At 43.0% G+C, this 20,064-nt stretch overlaps 1 protein-coding gene across 1 annotated transcript; it reads left to right on the forward strand.

Annotated features, from left to right (window-relative positions):
- The first annotated feature begins 4,514 nt into the window (after nt 1-4,514).
- ST8SIA3 (ST8 alpha-N-acetyl-neuraminide alpha-2,8-sialyltransferase 3) lies at nt 4,515-15,832 on the forward strand. The gene is made up of 4 exons (XM_017528789.2): nt 4,515-6,753; nt 8,119-8,241; nt 10,647-11,204; nt 13,657-15,832. Exons 1-4 carry the CDS (start codon nt 6,575-6,577, stop codon nt 13,937-13,939), a joined length of 1,143 nt encoding a protein of 380 aa, XP_017384278.1. The 5' UTR covers nt 4,515-6,574; the 3' UTR covers nt 13,940-15,832.
- Nucleotides 15,833-20,064: the final 4,232 nt, after the last annotated feature.

The following is a 20,064-nucleotide window of genomic DNA, read 5'->3' on the forward strand; positions in this document are numbered from 1 at the left end:
ATGCTTAGTAGCTGATGCATAGATCATCTCCGGACAGCAACAGCAGCGGCTTCTGGGAGGGTAACTGAGGCCCTGAGAGGTAACGGCGGAAGGAAATTTGACTGTTCAGGGTACATCCTTCCTAGGCTTTATATTTTGTACTGTGTGCATGTATTAATATTAATCTAACTTAATCTAACTGCTTAATTTAATTAAACATGGCCTCTTCTATAAGCGAGTTAGCTCATCCATCCCACTGGAGCAGATCTTTCTGCACCATCATTACTGGATGCTGATTTTCTCCCTGGCCTAAACCTCAGGGATGCCATACAGCAAACTTTCCTGACTTCTTTTCACACTGGACACCAGGTGGGTGCTGTACTGGCACTAACAGCATACAATGAAAATAAGAGGCTGTCTCAGGGCTGTCTGCACAGGATGGCTAGCCGTCCCTCCCTTCCCAGGCTCCTGCCCTACTCAGCTTTCTCCAGGCCCCGGAAGAGTCTTCTGCGTTTCTTATGTGCCACTCTGGTCCTCTCCTTGTTTGCCCCCACCCCTCCACCCTTGCCAACATGCCCTCTCTTCCTCAGGAACCCTGAGAAAGGTGAAACCCCTCTTCCTCCAGGCTCTGGAGTACCAGTGGAACACACTGGAGCCAAATCCTCTTCTGGAACACACTAGCAAGATGGCCTTGATAAAGTCAACCTTGCTGAGCCTGTTTCTGAACTCTTGAAATGGTGGTGGTCATTAAATCCTCAGGAAAATGCAACAGAGATTGAGATCAGTTATGTAAAATGCCCAGCATTATACTCAACATATAGCATGTGAGCAGTGTTAGATGATGTCATCGTTGTCATTGTCAGTAGCAGCAATGGCAGTTCTCATCACCAAAACATGATTGTTTCCACCTCCCCCAGCTGCACACATCTCCAGCTCTCTGTCCTGGGACTCACTTACATGCAGAGTGGATGAGTGGAAAGGGTGGGCTTTCCAGTCAGAGGGGCTTTACCTTGAGCAAGTCCTTAACCTTTTTTAATGTCAATTTCTTTAACTATAAAGTGAGAATAATTTTATGCTTTCCTCATAGGAGTGGGGCGAAGATTATAGATAATATCTACAATGCCCCAGCCCCTAAATGCCCTACACGTCTTGGCTGTTTTGACTTTACTCCAAGGGGGTTGATCTATTTACTGGCTCCTGTCAAGTCTTGCCCTCTTCTGCTCCATCTTTGTTTAGTTCAGTTGCCCCTGCCTACCCCATCCTCTCTTTCCATCTCCATCCCTGGAAACTTTCATGCCTCTGTTTCATCTGAGAGCTTTTGTGACACTTTCTCTGACCACAGTGACTTTTACCACCACTGAATTCATAGAGTGCTTATCTTCTGTAGGGAAATAGGTAAAAAACCAGAAGACTCCAAGATCCTTCCTCTGAGCTTGCTGTTAGGCTTATTAGAAACCAAGGTGTTAGGCAACAGCAGGCAGAAAGGACTCCGGTAACATGCCGCCAAAGAGCAGCTCCTCAGTGGACTCCTTCTGAGTTCCCCACATGATGATCTCCGTGCTGTCTGGGAGGCATCACTTGCCCTCCTGAAAGTCAACTCCCTGATGCCTTATTCAGGGGGTGTCTCATAATATAAAATGGCCAATTGATTCATTGATAAATTAAGGCACACTGGGGCTTCTAGCATGTGGACAGGCTGGAGGGCCATGGGGCGTGTCGGCTGACATCTGCAGGGGCAGCTGGCGTCTCACCTCCCCATGGGCCTGACTCCATTCAGTGCAAATCACATTGAGCCATTCCTCCCTGTGAACTTCGGATGGTTCTGAGCAGTGCAGTAAGAGGATCCTGACCAACTTCTTATCATGTCCCACAGACCCATCTCCATCTGGCTCCAACTAGCCTTCTAGGCTCTTCTCTTGCGGCAGTTACCTCCTACCTCTTGCTGTTCCCCAAGCCCAGCATAATCTCTCCTGCTTGCAGTCTTCCCTCTACTTGGAATGACCTTTCTAAACTTCTGTACCTCACACTTTAAAATCCAGTTCAAATGTTGCTCCCTATGAAGAACTCTGCTAACCTCCCAGACAGTGCATGTTGCCCAGTTTCCTTAGCAGTCCTCTGGTGTGGAGCTTTTCGCATAGTACCTCTGTCACATTTACATCCTTCTCCCCGACAAGACCATAAGCATCATGGGGTCAAGGATGATTTTATGACCTCTGAGTCTGCCAAACATGGTATCTGATAACCAACACATTTCCTTTCATGAATGCTTAAAGAAAACAGAAATAAACGAGTGAATAAACAATGCTGGGTTTTTTGTTTTGCTTTGCTTGAGGCAGCCTCATTCTATCATCCAGATGGGAGTGCAGTGGTGTGATCTTGGCTCACTGCAACCTCCACCATCCAGTTCAAATTATTCTCCTTCTTCAGCCTCCCGAGTAGCTGGGATTACAGGCGCCTGCCACACACCTGGCTAATTTTTATATTTTTAGTAGAGACAGCGTTTCATCATGTTGGCTAGGCTGGCCTCAAACTCCTGAACTCAAGTGATCTGCCTGACTCAGTCCCAAAGGAGCAATGCTGTTTCTAACAAAAGACACCACCCTTTCTGGCCTTCCCACCTAAATGGTTCCTGAAAATTGCTGTTGGTCAGTATGGGTTGGTGAGGGGTTACCCAGGGAGCAGAGTCATGTTTGCCAAAGGTAGACACTCATGAGAATGGAAGAAGGGAAGGAAGTTCCTATGTCTAGAATAACACTCTCCTAGAAAACATTAAATCTGGGGGATTTTTCATTTCTGTACTTCTTATTTTCACTCTCCTATACTCTTGGACAGGGCTGATTTCCAATGAAATTTGATAAGTGATATTTTATAAAAATGTCCTAATTATTTTTAAAATTATTAAATAGCTGCAATCCCAGGCCTAAAAAAATCCCTTATCCAGTAGCTACAGCTGTTTTTTTGAAGCATCGCCACCAAAATTATTCCCCTGGTAATTATTGAGCAGTCTGTTTTCACCTATAAGGCTGGCACATGTAATAAGGATGCCTGCCTGCCTGCCTGCCTGCCTTTTTATTTTCTGGCTAATTTGGTCCCTTTATGTCATGTGACCTTCAGTGGCCCGTATGCAATATGAAAATAATCCTCCTAGGACTTCCTTGAGAAGGTTCACATAGGTGTGCTAAGCATTAAGTAATACATCAATTTTTAAATCCAGGCAGAGTGATCCCATATCATATGTCTCAGGAAAGCCTGTAATGCTGTTTTATAAAGGAAACTGAAAAGTTTCTAGATCTTTACTATTCTCTGCAAGAAAATATCTCACCCAAGTCATCCTTTCCTATGCAATCTGTAGCAGGACATTTGCAGGGTCAGAGGAAAGGACACTAAAAACTTACCCAAACTGTGAGCTCATATTTATTAAGTGCTTAATACAGACCAGGGTGCAAAAGCCTTTGTATGCTTTGTTTACTCTTTCCCCAAACCCAGAGAGATTTTTACCCCAGCTCTGCAGATGAGGAGACTGAAACATAGAGAAGCTGTAACCTACCCAAGGTCACCTGGCTGTAAGCATTTACTTTAATTGATACACAATAATTATACATATTTATAGGTACATAGTAATATTTTGATACACACAATATATAGTGATCTGATCAAGGTAATTAACATATTTGTCACCTCAAATTTGTATCATTTCTTTGTTTGGGGGCCATTCAATATCCTCGCTTCTAGGTATATGAAAATATATAATACATTATTGGTAACTATAGTCATCCAATAGTGCTATAGAACACTAGAACTTATTCCTTCTATTCAGATGTAATTTTGTATCCTTTAATAAATATTTTATCCTCTCTTACCCCTACCCTTCCCAGCCTTTAGTATTCTCTGTTCTACTTTTTACTTCTTTGAGATCAGCTTTTTTAGCTTCTGTGTATGAGTGAGAACATGCGGTGTTTAACTTTCTGTTCCTGGCTTATTTCACTTAACATAATGTCCTCCAGGCTCATTCATGTCGCCGAGAATGACAGAATTTCATTTTTACTTATGGATGAATGGGATTCCACTATGTATATATGCCACATTTTCTTTATCCATTCATCTGTTGTTGAATACTTGGGTTGGTCCATATCTTGGCTATTGTGAACGGTGTGGCAATAAACATGGTGGTAGATATCTTCGACATACTAATTTCCATCCTTTGCATAAATGCCCGGTAATGGGATTACTAGATCTTATGATAGTTCAATTTGTAGTTTTTTCAGGTACCTCTGTACTGTTCTCCATAGTGGCTGTGCTAGTATGCATTCCCACCAACAGTATATAAGAGTTCCCTTGTCTCTTCATCCTTGCCAGCATTTGTTATTTTCTGTGTTTTTGATAATATCCAGAGTATGCTTTCGAAGTCAGGTCTTTCTGGCTCCAGAGCCTGAAGGTGTAACACCACCCTGGGCTGCCTCTCTGTAGCATGTTCCCCTGACTTCCTGTTCAAGAAGACTTTTTCTAGTTGGTGTCATTCCTAGATGACTCTCTTAAGATCTTACTCCCTTTGGCATTTTACACTTTACTTGTACAATCTTTCTCTTTTTTTTCTTAAAAAAAATAGCAATTCAAAAAACAGTTCAAGTGTTCATCATATTCGGGCATGCAAGACTTTTCTGAAATTTTTAAAATAATAAAAAAGTCTGACGGGAAAGGAGGTTGTGGCCTTCTGACCCACATTTTTACATTTTGGTTAAAAAGTCTCTAGAGAGTGCAAAGTGACCCCCTTTGTCATTGGAAACAAATAGGAGCATTCTGTGTGCCACTGTCCACAACCACATAGATATGTTACCCGAGGAAGCTCATCAAGTCTTCAAACATTAAGCAAGCGCAACGTGTGTCAGAAACCATATTGGGGAAGGAAGATACCCCTTACTCTGCAGAAGCTTACAACCCAGAAGCTCATCCCTTCAAGGAATCTACAGCCCCCAGACAGATCATAACATTAGGTCCACCAAAGCCCACAAGGCAAGAAGTTTAGGAGAGAAAGAAGTCTTAACCACCTTGGAAAAATCTCTACTTGCTTTATCAGAACTCAAAGGCCAATTTCTCACCTCCAGGTTTCTTCACTAGTGCCTATTGACCAGTATTGGGAGGACCAAGCCAAGAGTAAAGCTAGGGTGGCAGAGGCCATTAAACAAATAACGATAATTGCAAAGGACAGAGCTAAAGAAACATGTGAGTTTCCCCTGAGCACCCAATTGCGTGACTGAAAAAATGGATTAACTTTTATTTCTAATGGATATTAAAACAAGAATCATGTGAATACACTAAAACAAATTTAGGGTCAAGCAATGCAAAGTGTTAGGCAGTGCGTTTTCCTTCCACCCTCAGAGGCAGCCTCTCTCATTTGGTTCTTGGGTTCCTTCATAAAAAGGTTCTGTGCATTTTTAACGGCCTCAGGTTCTGGGAGGCTCAAGCCACCTAGCGCATCAGGAGGCCTGACCCCAGGGATGGGTCTGAAAAATGGGAGTTGTAGAGTTAAAGCAGGGCTGACCACCAGACCCGGTCAAGTTCGGGCCAAGCACATTGTCCATCCACTGGGAGTCGGAAAGGGAGGGTGGAAGGCAGGCCCTCCCGCTCACAGGCCACCTGGCAACTTTACTAGGCACTATCCACCCTTTAGGCATAAGTGAAGTATGTGATGGGCATAAAAGGTGGACAGGGTAGTCATTCTCACAAATTCCAAGAAGGTTTTAAGGGCTCCCAAGGCAGGCAGGCCCAGTCGCTGTTTGAAGCTTCTTTTGGGGTGGGAGGGTGAAGGTGGGAGGGGGGCGGGGCCGTGCCTTGATGAGAGGAGATGCTTTTAAACAGCCGCCTTTCAAAAACCGTTATCTCTGCTTCTCTGAGAAGCACCCAGCTGTTGTTTGTCCTTCAGGACGGCAAATCCGGTTATTTGTCTCCCTATTCCATGATATTATAAAGTAATGAATGGTCCATTAAACTAAGTTTGGGCTCCTGGCTCCTCACAGCCACCTCCTCGCCGGCACCCTCAGCCGGGGAGGCCGTAGGCGCGGGCTGCAGCCTAGCAGCCTCAGTCCTCCTCCCTCCACCCCCTCCCCCTCCTCCCTCCCTCTCCAGCACCCCCTCCCCCCGGTTATTTGGAAGATTAGAGTTCATTAATTAAATCCTGTGCTTAGATCGAACTGTAACATTATTCCAATCACATTTATCTTGCAGGCGGCGGCAGAGATGGCAGCCTCGCTGGAAACGCGCGGGGGAGCCTGAGCCGGCGGCTGGGGACGCACGGCGCTGCGCGCTCCAGCGCCACGCCGCCGCACAGCCCCTCCATCTTCCTGCTCTGAGCTCTGCCCCGCGCTCCCCTGCCTGGGGGGTCCCGTTCCTCTCCAGGGCTCCTGCCTGCCCCCACCCCCGGTCCTCGCCGCTCCCCCCCACCCCCCGCCCGGGTCCCCCTCCTCCGCCACACGCGCTCACACGCCGCGCGCGCGCGCACACACACACACACACACACACACACACACACACGCCAGCGAGCTGCTGGCCGCTCAATGGACCGATTTCCCCGGTTTCCCTGAACCCAGCCCTGCCCGGGATGAGAAACTGCAAAATGGCCCGGGTCGCCAGTGTGCTGGGGCTGGTCATGCTCAGCGTCGCCCTGCTGATTTTATCGCTCATCAGCTACGTGTCCCTGAAAAAGGAGAACATCTTCACCACTCCCAAGTACGCCAGCCCGGGGGCGCCCCGAATGTACATGTTCCACGCGGGATTCCGGTGAGTGCGGGCCTCTGTGCGAGCGCCCTCGGGAATTTGGTTGATAGGGTGATTGGGGAAGGGGAGGCCTGGGGGAAGGGTGTTTTTGCTTCTCCGAGACTCTTTGGGCCAGATAACTGCGCGGTCCTTCCACTCCTCTCTCTCACTCTCCCTTCCCCCTCCCTTTTATTTTTTTAACCCAAAGCCCCTGGAAGCTGTCGTCCTAATCGATGTGATTGCATTTCTCGTATTCTTCCTCGGCATCCTTTCCCTCATTTCAGAAGTGGGGGTTGGGGTAGGCTTTCAGGAGAGTGAGGGTGGAGGGAAAGACCGTGTGTGTTCGGGAGGGGGCGGCGAGCCGAGGTGGACAGGCGTGAGGGCAGCGCCCTCCCCGCGCCCTGTCCGCAGACTCCGCGGGCCGGGGCCGGCCCGGGGCAGTGCGGGCGGTTTAATGGCGCAGGCGCCTGACTGCCTTCGCGCCCTCCTCCTTTCCTCCCCCACCGCTATCAAACGTTGCGCGGGTTTATTCTCAGGAAGCCCATGGGGCATTCTCCCTCGACCCTTTCCCCCGCTGCCACCGCCCACCCCCCCTTTCCGGGATTGCTGCAATTCCCCCGCCCCCTGCGGGAAGCGAGCCTCGGAAGGGCCGCCCACCCTCGCCAGGTCAGAGTCGCTGCCGGGCTCAGGGCCGGTCTGGGAAGGCTCCAGGCGCAGCTTGACGCAGCTCTGAGAGAGCCCCCACCCCTACCTGTGACCCCGGGAACTCTCCCAGCGGGGCCTCCTGACCTGCAGGTGGCAACTCCAAAGTGCCACCTGTGGTCCAAGCCGGGACCGAGGCGCAGAACCCAGAGGAGCCCCGCCTCGGTGGAGGAGCGGAGTTGGCCGGCGGCCCCGGGGAGTCCCCAGCCAAGTTATAGGAAGTGAAATCGGACGTGGGCTCGGGAAGGAAGAGGTTAAGGCAGGAGTCACCCCCGGCAGTGCCCTGGGCCTCTGGTTTCCTCTGCCCTTTCCCCCAAAATCAATTCTCGGAGGCTGCGGGGGCGTCGCGGGTCTGGCTGGCGGAGCGGCCGCTGTCCGCGGTGCTGACTCCCTGGTCCTGGCTGCGCCGCCTGCGCCCGGCGTGCGCCCTGCACTCCGCGTGACGGCCATTTTATGGTCTCTCTGGCACCCGGAGGGATGGACAATGGAGACGGGGTTCCCTAGTTTTCTTTCTTTCTCCCGGGCGTGTGTGGGAGCACAGGGTGGACCAAATGAGAGGGGCTCCAGGACGGAACGGAGCCCGCGCGCTTGCCAGCCGCCCCCGCCCCAGCCGCTGGACTTTAATGGCTACCTTGGCTTCCCCGAGCTGAGGCCAGCACGCTTGTCTGTGCTCATGCTCCTCTCCAGGTCACAATTTGCGCTGAAGTTTCTAGACCCGTCATTTGTGCCCATTACGAATTCTCTCACCCAGGAACTCCAAGAGAAACCTTCTAAGTGGACATTTAATCGGACAGCGTTTTTACATCAAAGGTAGGCTAGATGGAAAAGACTAAAAGGTGCTTTTAAGAATTCTGGAGCTCAAAACAAAACAAAAACAAGCGAACAAAAACATCTAAAACAGCAAAAATCTATACCTCCCACCCTCACCACCAGGTGTATCTGCATTGTTTTCTTGGCCTGACTGCACAAAGGAATGATCAGGAACCCTCCCCTGTGTATGTAGTGCCCTCTCATAAAAAGGACACATCAGGAAGACCAATTTGAAAAGAAAAAAAAAAGGTATTTCATTTGGGCTTGATTGAGCACCATGATTTACAGCTAACAAGTCTGGCAAGTACTGCCAAAGCCATCTAGTTCTTAAAAACAGACAAAAGGTTAGTTGCAAAAAGACCACCCAACACATTTTCATTCCCTCACTGAAAAAGAAAAAACTTGAAAAATAGAATAAAATAGTATCGTTTCACGGAAACACACGGAAAATGCCATAATCTGTCTCCATCAAATTGCTGGTAAAAATGCTGGCCCAAATATATGTAGGTATTTAACTGGTTTTGTTTTGGTTTTGCCTGTTTTCATTGTCTTTACAGCTTTAAACTTATTGTAAAGCTACCTAACTTAATTCATACTAGTTGAAGCAGCTTCACTTCATACACATAGATAGTTTTTGGTTATTGGTTTTGTTTTTTGTTTTTTTAGGTGGAAGGAAGAAGGATAAGATTTGTTCAAATATATTTATTCTACTCAGTGATTCTGGTCTACTCTTAGCAAACCACAATAACTCATTACTCCTTCCTTCATGGTGGGATTGTACTGCTAAATGGGATGTGAGCCATCTAGTGTATTCATTAGAAGTGTGAATACTTATTTTACGAACCACTCTATTTAGGGAGTTGTTTTGGTCATAGCATTTCTAGTGATTGTTCTCTCTCGCTTTTAAAAGTTTATGGGCAGAATTAAAACAAATGCAGTGGATATTCATGGTATCATGAAAATATTGTTTAGTTGAAAAGTCAACATGCAGTCATATGATTATGATTAACATTTTTAAAACACTTTAATTATAAATTAGTTCATGAAAATTGATCAATCTAAAACTCTAGAAGTGCTGTGGGTTTTTTTAATAATTGGGAGGGTTTTAATTCAATATTAATTTTATGGACAACCCAGAAAATTTTCATGGGGAGAAGACATTCTAGCTTTCCCTAAAACATGTTTCTAACATAATAAAAAATATTCTTCCCAACTAGGCCATGTGACCCAAATGACCAGTCAGAAGAATATTTCCTTCTCAAAACTTCCCTCATTTCAATTAATTAGATAATCTTTAATTAAATTTTTACAAGTAGTGTTTAAAATCTGCCTTACCTTTTTAACAGCTTGTAAGAATGGTACTGGTAACTTGGGCAGTTTTAAAGATTTCGGTTGCTGTTGCCTATATTTTGAAGAATGAAGTCATTTTTTAAAATAAAACTCCAGGCAATGTGATGATATGCAAAGCATTTCATTTCATTCCTGCTACTTTTTAGGCAAAAGTTTCAAGAAATTCAATGGGTTTATTTAATATTGGAGAATTTAGCAGCAAAGTAGCATGTTACTGGTCTCTCTCGAATATTATAAATAGCTGAAACTTTAAGAAGAGATACTTAATTTTACTTAAAGCTCAATATGAAAGCAACCTGAAATTATTTCTAAGTATCAGTCTTGCCTTGCTTATGTACTTACTTAATTGTTAGAATATGGACATACTTTTAGGATTTATAATAGCTTTGTTTTCTAAGGATTAAATTTCTTCAACTAAATTGTGTTTCTATATAATCAAGTAGAAAACAATCCCTGTTTCATTATTCAAAGGACCTTAATGAGATTATCATCTCATTTCTATTAAATATTCAGCTATACCCACTTCTATTACCATCTTCATATTTTAATAATAGATAGTGCTATACCGACTCATATCTGTTTGGCTTTATTTGGACACCAATGATATTTGATATTCTTTGAGCACTGCAGCCCAGTAACAAACAAATAGAACCTAGTTACAAACTCTATGTTACTAATGTTTGTGCATTAATGTGAGCTCTTTGAGGCCTGTGTAAATTGTCTCTCTGAATTTTCTGACACAATTTGGTCTATGCCTCCCTGCTGATTAAATAAGATACACTCGTCACGTAGAGTAGAAAACCAAGGTATGGCAGCTAAAACTGAAAGCTGCATTTATAAGCCTCAAAGAATACACCCAGAAATTGACTGAAAGATTAGAATATGTATACATTCTGAAGTAGTCCTCCCTTCAAGGATCACAATTATGTATGTATAATCTTTTTTGGATTCAGTGAGTCTAAGATTCCCTCTGAATGCAATGGCAGCACAAGACGTAGGATGGAAAATCAATTCTTCTGAATGGAATGCTTTTAATGAATTTCTCTTTATTTTAGGCAAGAAATTCTTCAGCATGTCGATGTAATAAAAAATTTTTCTTTGACCAAGAATAGTGTTCGGATTGGACAACTGATGCACTATGATTATTCCAGCCATAAATATGTTTTCTCCATTAGCAATAACTTCCGGTCACTGCTTCCAGATGTGTCACCCATTATGAACAAGCATTATAATATTTGTGCTGTGGTTGGAAATAGCGGGATCCTGACAGGGAGCCAGTGTGGACAAGAAATAGATAAATCAGATTTTGTTTTCCGTTGCAATTTTGCCCCTACGGAGGCTTTCCAAAGAGATGTTGGAAGAAAAACCAACCTTACCACCTTCAACCCCAGCATCCTGGAAAAATATTACAACAATCTCTTGACTATTCAGGATCGTAACAACTTTTTCCTCAGTTTAAAAAAGCTTGATGGGGCCATTCTTTGGATCCCTGCATTTTTCTTCCACACTTCAGCAACTGTGACAAGGACATTAGTTGACTTTTTTGTTGAACACAGAGGTCAGTTAAAAGTCCAATTGGCTTGGCCGGGAAATATAATGCAACATGTCAACAGGTGTGTATATTTTATTACATTTTACTCATACCCTACCAGATGGCAAATCAATGTTGTAATCTCTTGGGAGTGGGAGCCATCCAATTCTTCAGTTGTTATGGTTAGTTAGTAGTTAAAAGAAACTCATATCCTTTGTAATGGGTGAATGAATGAATCATTCTAGCTAAGAAGTTCCATCAACCCACAGCTGGTAACCAAGTGTCAAATGGAAGCACTGGTGCTTCATGAATCTCTTGTCCCTATTCTTTGTCCTCTCCCTTGGTAGTAAGGCTATGGAGCAGTCATGAAAATCACCACAAATCAAGAATTTTCTTTAAATAGATAGCTATATTCCAAGAATGCCAATGGCTGGAGACAAATCAAGTGGTTTTTTTTAGAAACGATTGCAGTTGACTTAAATTTATGTGTTTTGTAGATGTCCAAGGTTAGCAAACACCTAGGTAAATCATAAATTGCACAATCTACCTTTATAATCTGATATTTGAGTGCAAAAACATGGAAAAAAAGTATTTTATGAGCATGTTGTTATCTCTTGGAATTTGATAGCCAAATCAGCCATGGATGCAATATTTTCATCTAGTCTTGTGATTTTCAACTCTGATTGTATGTTAGAAACACTTGAGAGCGTTAAAAATACTATTGTCTGGGCTCTGCCTCAAGAGATCCTAATGTAATTTGTCTGGTGGGCAAGGAGGTGGAGACCAGGTACTTGGTATTTTTAACAACTCCCCTGATGATTCCAATATGCAGTCAGAATTGAGAAGCACTAGTCCAGGGCATTTTATAAAACAAGATTATTTGTAAATTTTTTTTCCTTTAACTTATCTGGAGAAAACTAATTCAACTTCAGTTTCCCCTATGTAAGGAGCTTCAGTGTCCTAACATAGCCCCAGATTTTAATACAAGTTGGGTGGGTTCTGGGAGACCTGGTAAACATGGAACTCTGAAGATCTTTGTTCCACAATAGATTATTCCCATCCTGTAGTCTCCTAAAGTTCACCATATGTAAGATCTGTTTCATTAACCTCTCATAGGAGGAGGAATTATAGTCTAATAAACTGGTGTGTATCTCAACGGTAGAGTGATGCCATAATTTACAGTCCAAACTGAAACTTTTTCTTTAAGAGAAAGAGGATGGTATTAATAATTACAACACAGATAACTGACAAACGGATTGTTCCAGTTCCCCAGGGTATATGGTCACCTTTTTAAGTGGTAAAGTAGCCCAGCTCCTAAGTTTAAAAATGAGTCAACTGAGGTACAAGGAGCAGAAGTTATTTACCCAAAGCAGAAGTTATTTACCCATGGGACAGGTTGGTAGGAGACAACCAAAAGCATTGTCAGAGTCATTCTAATGCCTTAGACAGGAATATTAAAACCAAGACTGAGATTTTAAATTTCATCTGGAAGGATAAAGGTTCACCTTTGAAACCTTCAAGTCGTGAAGAAGGAACTACATGTGCTTAGAAACTTTCAGAAACTAGCCTGTGTGACTGCCTACCACAAAAGTGGAATTAATCATGTTTCATAGCTACTCAGGCTTTTTAATACAAGTTGGGCACAACTGGCTACAACTGGTCAATTAAAACTGGAAGAAAATACAGTCCACGGAAACTGGACTCATGAATAGTTTAATTCTGCCTGCATCTCAGTGATAAATACAACACATAGAAGGCTCACATATTTGGCAGTATCAGCAGGAAGGCTTCAGAGTATTAACATTATTTAAATATGGAAGGAATAACAACTATAATTTATTATTTACATTTAATACTTCTTACACACTTTCTGAATTTAAAAAATTTAACATGCCAGATTGTGACTTGCTGAAGATGGGCTTGGGGACCCCTAGTTAGAAGACAAAGAAACAAGGAATACAATCTTTTACAAGACAGTGAAGAAAAATAAAGCTCCACAGTCTTTCTAAGTCCTCAATGAAGGATAGTTCTAGGTTTGAGAAAGGAAGGGACAGAGGAGTTCCCCTTAGATTAAACAACCTCCTTCACCCTATCCAAGAGCCCTTTATGTAATAAAGGCACAATCATTCTTTTTGGTGGCCTTCTGTGGTGTCACCACTGAGTCAGAGCCACGCTACTCTTTACAGAAGCCCAGGGGCAGGGGCAGCTCCAAGGTCCAGCTTCAAAGGTGTGTAAAACGTGTGATCCCAGGAAATTCCATGCTCAGAAGGGCCCAACACTTGGTTTAATACTTTGCTTTTGCACTATACTTTTTGAACCAAGAATCCACATTTTTATTTCTTACTGGATCTCACAAATGATGTAGCCAGTTGTGCCCAGAGGGTTTTTTTTTGGTCGCCTAAAAGATAATTGCATAGCAAGTACCATTTAAAAGTTACACGGACAAATCCACTACCCAGCCCAGTCAGATTGACCTTGCTGATTGAAACCTGCAATGCTGACCTCTGAATCCACATGTACTTATTGTTCTGCAGGTACTGGAAAAACAAACATTTGTCACCTAAACGACTGAGCACAGGTATTCTTATGTACACCCTTGCGTCAGCAATATGTGAAGAGATCCACTTGTATGGATTTTGGCCTTTTGGATTTGACCCCAACACAAGGGAAGATCTTCCATACCATTACTATGACAAAAAAGGAACCAAATTTACCACCAAGTGGCAGGAGTCCCACCAGCTGCCTGCTGAGTTTCAGCTGCTGTACCGAATGCATGGGGAAGGGCTCACCAAGCTGACTCTGTCACACTGTGCCTAAGAACTCCGAACGGAAAGTGCCAAATGGCTGTTTAAAAAGTGCCCCAAATCAAATTGAATAGTCTCCAGAATAGAACCCTAGAGAATGTTTTATAAGGATTGTCTGCCATTGAAAGGGAAAATTGTCTTTTCTCTTTTGCACTGCTCTTTTAGGAGTTTTAGCAGATTTAGCAGGACATGCATTGAAGCCACATGGTTTAGACTTGATTGATAAAGAGAATGTTGCATTTGGAACTATGCTGCTAACGAAATGGTTTGAAGTATTTTCATGTTTAGATTTTAATAATAAACTGCCTCTCATTTTTATGAGGACCAGAGCTATAGTTTCTGCAGCTCTGCTCAGATACAGTCCTCATAATCAGAGGCCTCTGGCCAACTGGGGCAGTATCTGTTTTCCTGGTGGGATCAGACTGTGAAAAATGGAAATGTAAAAAAACTGGTTTGCATATCTCATCTTCTATCTATCTCCCTATCTCTATCTCTATCATCATCATCATCCTCTCTCTCTCTCTCTCTTTCTCTCTCTCTCTCTCTCTGCAACCACTCCCTGCCCTACCACCGTGGAATTTAATAATTTGCTAGGAATCCTATTGAATTTGCTTTGCTTGTATGTGTTGCATTTGTATTTGATGTGTTTAAGGTTCTGGGTAACTTTGATGTTTCATGACAAAATGAGCAAATCATGATGGACCCCCTTGTGATTCCTTTTTTAAAAAATGCCTCTGATGCAGTCCTCACTAGTCCATTCAGTCATTCTACAGCAGTATGGTCCCTCTGTGGTGAGTGGGATATAGGGCAGTGCATCTTTCATGATCACAAAAAAAGGCTAGGTTGTGGGTGGCATTGCATCTCTTGACTTAGGCATTATTATGGCAAATGATAGCACTGTGGCCACATCTCAAGGCCATTCCAGCCTAAATTTAGTGCCTCCCATGATCCCAACCCATGCACTGGGCTGGGTCTTGTCTCAGAATATGGAAGCAATGAATCAGCTTAAGACCCTGGGACACATAAAGGAAAAAGAAGAAGAATACTTAGAAGTTGTTATGGAATCCTGTGTACCCTAAAGTGTGGTAACCATGTTACCCATTTCAGCTGGGATAAAGTGGAAGAGGAGCTTGGCTAGGCCAGGCACCCATGTGAATAGTGCTGAGGTGCAATCATTTTCCATATCATTGTGTGCACAACCACCAATCCAGAACCATTGTACAATCAATGTTCTCTTTGAGAACACTGTAGCACTGGGTATTTCCTCTTTCCACCGAAGTCAGAGCTATACACCTACAAATTAAGCATTTCAAAAGAAAAAGCCATTGTGCACTGGCAAGAGTTGGAATCCAAGATTATGTAGATGTGCCATGAAGGAAGTCGCTGGCCATTCTCATTTTCTTTATTTCAGCCTTATGAGTAGAAATCAAATCATTCCTATTCCTGGCTTTTTACTGAGCAGCACTTTGTTCTTCCAATTCAGCCCAAAGTCTGGCCAAGTTGATGTTAAATTTTAATAAGAGTTTCTTTCTTCTTTCCAAATGCCAGTCAAGCATATTTGTTATGAATTTGAGTGGGGCAGCTCATTCTTTTCCTGAAATCTAGGTTGCTTGCAATGTGACAAATAACTGTTTTTAAAATGTGCTGCAGTTCAGTAATCAGCTCATTGCCCCTCTTTAGGAAGGTATGATCATGCCTAAAATTAAACCAAATATGGTAAAGAAAGACACCACCCTTATGCTCACATTCTGCCTGATCCTAACACTGCCTTATTATTCTTTTCAGAAAGCAATCTAATTAGAGCAGCTTGCATAGATCCAGATATTAACTAACGAAATCAACACCAAGTTCAAATGTGTTACCAACTGTGACACATATTACCATATAAGAGGAGATATTAAAAACATTTTTAATTCAGTGGTATAATTGAATGGGTATCACAACCACACCATGTTTGTTCCCTGTCCCTTTGGGTTTTTTTGTTTTGTTTTTGTTTTGTTTGGGATGAAGTCTTACTCTGTCGCTCAGACTGGAGTGCAGTGGCATGACCTCAGCTCACTGCAACATCTGCCTCCCAGGTTCCAGGGATTCTCCTGCTTCAGCCTCCCATGCAGCTGGGATTACAGGCACCTGCCACCATGCCCGGCTAATTTTCATATTTTTAGTATGCACAGGGTTTCACCATGCTGGTCAGGCTTGTCTTTAACTCCTGACCTCAGGCAATCTACCTGCCTCGGCCTCCCAAAGTGCTGGGATTACAGGCATGAACCACTGCACCCGGCCCCTGTTCCATGTCCCTTGGAAGAGGACTGTACTATCCTCACACTGCACTGTTGGGATCACTGAGAGATTGCTAACTGACAGAAGTGTTTAGTTGGCTGTTCCTGTGCTCTTAGTTCATTTGGTTACAGCGAAGTGATATTAATACCAATATTACTGTAAAAGGCCAGATTCTGACTCTGGAGCTTTAATCCCAATGTGCCCATTCGTTTTCACTAAATATAAATGCATAGACGCTTTAAATGAAAGCAGGTTACAAGAGGAAAAGACCATAATCTCTAAAAACAGTATATTGTTCTGTAGTGGACTATTTAAATTTTATCTCATCATAATGCTAAGGATTTTTTTTTTTAATTCAGAGAGATTTTTTAAATCTCACTGCATTCTTGGCTCCATCTTAACCTTAGTAGGAGGAGCTTCCCATCCTCCACCACCATGTTATCTGTCACTTTAATGAAAACTCAAAATATTGAGGAAATGGACTTCTCTTCGGAACTTGAGGGCTTTAGAGATCAGGCTCATATCTGCTTTTAAGGAGGACTTCCTGGAGATGATCCCAATAGATCACCCTTCTCTTTTGAAGAATAGCAGCTTCTAGCTGATCATGCAAAATCCGTTTGTTTTTAAAGAGTGATTAAAATCTGTACAACCACTTTTATGACCAAAAAAGTTTGTGTGCCCCAAGTGTCCTGATTAGAAAGGCAGCTGGCTGTCCTGCAGCTCCCAGGCTTGTGTAGTCAAGTGCAGTGAACTGAGCAGTAATCAGCTCAGGACCCTTGGCTCTTTCCTCCTCAGTCAGCTACAGATACATGCCCTGGCTTTTGCATTGACCTTGATTTGTTGGTTCTAGACTAATTATATCCTTTTGTCAGAGCGTTTCCCTTTTTTAGGATACTCACAGGAGAGTCCACTTCCAACTATTGGAATACATTTTACCATAAAGCCCCCAAGGCTCTCTACCCCTAACACCAACACAGATAACCAGTTAAGTTACAGAAAGGCGAAATAATCACAAACATTTGGCAACCTGCTTGATGCTAGACCCTCGGTTTTCATTGTTTATTCTGAGTTTTATATGCAGACACAGATCCAAGGGAGACAGGGTTAGATGGTGGTGTCAAGAATTCCTTCCATGCCCCAAAAATCTCTCCCATATTTGATTATTAAAATGTCTATCATCTCTCCACCTTGTGTCTGTGTCGTAAGTGTCTGTGACTGTTGTAAAAGTGCTGTATATTTAGTAGTGTTGTGTGCCTGGCAGTGCTGGCTATGACTGTTGTGCCATCTATCTGTGACATTGATGTCAGGTACCTGGCCATGGGGCTACCACCAAGGATGTGCAAAGGAAGAACCGCTGCCCCTGCCTCCAGCCTCCTTATGCCCAAGCCACTACTTATCCATGAATGTGAGTGCCAAGACAAACCTAATTTGGTGGGGAAGCCAAAGAATGAGATAACATTTCTTCTGATTTGAGTCAAGCCACTAATTATTAGACACTCTCAGACAACAAAGCGGTATTGACCTGAAATCAAAGGAAGCAGGGAAAACATTGTAGAATGCTAGGACACTGGAAATGAAGAGGCCTACAGCTTCTCCAGTTTTGATTCTTGACTTTGCAAATGAGAAAATGGAGAAACAGAGAGGCTAGGTAATTTGCCCAAGATGACATAGTCAATTAGTGGAGAAATTATGATTCCTCCGCTAGAACCTCTTGGCCTTATCAGCATTAAATGAAGCTGGGCTCACAGGGAAAGCGATTTTGGTCTGGGATCTGCAGGGCACGTAAGTTAGAAAGGCTATAAAAGAGGAGAAAAGGTTCTCCCCTCCCAAAAATTACTTCCCAACACAGAATAATAAGGGAAATACTTGTGTGGGTATACAATTGTCCACCGATTATCACCTACCTTCTCCCTGAGATGAAAGAAAACTCTCTTGGTAAATCATGATTTGATAAATAACAATTTAGTTACTGGTGGTTCATGCTTGACAGCTGGAATCTTACCCAATAAGCTATTCATCTTAATAAAGCCTTGTTTTAGTAACGTGTATGCATAATTTAGAAGCTGAAGGCTGAAAATGGTTGTGTACTTCTCCATATGTATAACTTTCATCAGGGGTCCCTTCAGTTAAGAAATACCTTCTATTTTATAGGTAATCTCAACAGACTTTGAAATATTGTGTTTGGTTCAATATGCTAAGAATATATACAAATAATTTTGTGGGTCTTCATGTGCAAAATGACAAACAGCAATTTTTTGTATAATTCTGGATTCTTAAAATCTTTTTTCCCATAATTGTTTGAATGCACTAGGCAAAAGTTTCTGTTTAAGCCTCTACTTCTCCCTGAATGTGTGGAACTGTTATTTTGCTTACAAAGGGGCTGTGTGTTTGTGGCTGGAGAGCCCAGATGGAGCACCCTGGGTGCTGGGGATTGAGGGCACCTTGGCCAGTTGATTGACCTGTCTGGACTCTGTGGCCTAATTAATCAAGGCCACAGATCAGTTGGTACCAAGCACCAAAATGACTCATTATGCCTCGCTCACGCTCCAATTGCTTTGCCACATAGATACAACATTTGAAATAGGAAACATTTTAGAAGTCATTATTGTATTACGTATTGTTGTATTATGCAGTACTTCTAAAAATTTATTTTTATTGTGATGACTTATGATTGAAGACATATGTGTTTGAATAGATGTTCCTCAATGAAGCCTATTCTCTTGTTGTTGATGACAGTGGCGTCACAGTGAAGAGCTGCTGCAGATTAACTGACTTCAGTTAAAGGTAACCGTGGGGTTCTGGGGTTAGGACTCAGATTATGCAGCTGATCCCCAGCAAACACAGCTGTATGAAATAAGCAACTCTTCAAAATACAACTCTTGCTCCCCACTCCAGACCTTTGATTCATAATGTCCTGGGATAAGTTCAACTTAAAAAGATTCCCAGGTGATTCATGTGGCCAGCATTTGAAAACAAATAATATATATCTCGGGAGTTATCTATACCATTTTGAACAAAGTAGCTAAATGTTTGTCCCTCCTTGTGCCATTGGTTTCACATGTTCCTTGAAGTTATCATGGTAAATGGCAATATAGACACAGTCTTAGTGATTCAACAATTCAACTGTTTCAGCTGAATTGACCAGCTGCTAATTTATAAGCAAATAGTAACTGATCAGTTTAGTCAGAAGGGATGCAAAGACAAGGTGGAGAGCATAGCTTTAATACACGCTTTATCTCAAGTCCAGCTCTTCATATTTCCCTCTTTACATTTCAAACTAAGAGACAGATCTCAGGTCACTCATCTTTAGAACTGGTGAGATTGAGAAGCAGGGAACTTAAATAGTCACGCAGATTCCATTTGGAAGTCATTCCTAGAGCCTAAAATATTTCTCTAAGGGGTCTGATTTATCAACCTCAGGTGATATCCAAAACGCAAAGCTATTCAGGCTAAAATGAAACCAATCAATAAAGGAAATTCAAGAGACCCCAGTTCTAAGACTAACCCAGTATATGAGGGGTAGTCAGTTATTACTAGTGGCCTTGTACCTGCCTCTGTTAGATAATGCGCCACCATCCTAATGAAGTTTTGACCAGACTTCTTTCTATAGCTGTGCACATAGAAAGGCTTTAGGCAACAGTGATACCAAAGGATTCCTCTGATTCTTCTTCTGTGTGATTCTCAGACAGTTTTAGCTCTTTGGTGTGCTGCCAAATGTTTAACAACTGGCTCTGGAAAACAGTGGAACCCAGATTTTTAGCACCTACCAATTTCCATGGTGTAAATACTCTCATCTCAGCCAATTTCAAGCTACTAACTTAATGTCAACCAGCTGAAAACACAACAAAATGTTTTCAA

This window comes from Cebus imitator, unplaced genomic scaffold (genome assembly GCF_001604975.1).
Source record: "Cebus imitator isolate Cc_AM_T3 unplaced genomic scaffold, Cebus_imitator-1.0 Scaffold55, whole genome shotgun sequence".
In the NCBI taxonomy this organism is placed as follows: domain Eukaryota; kingdom Metazoa; phylum Chordata; class Mammalia; order Primates; family Cebidae; genus Cebus; species Cebus imitator.

Coding starts and splice junctions, on each gene's coding strand:
- ST8SIA3 (XM_017528789.2), top strand. CDS start 6,575: ATGAGAAACTGCAAAATGGCCCGGGTCGCCAGTGTGCTGGGGCTGGTC. Junction 8,242..10,646: donor ACAGCGTTTTTACATCAAAG/GTAGGCTAGATG, acceptor TCTTTATTTTAG/GCAAGAAATTCTTCAGCATG. Junction 11,205..13,656: donor ATAATGCAACATGTCAACAG/GTGTGTATATTT, acceptor ATTGTTCTGCAG/GTACTGGAAAAACAAACATT.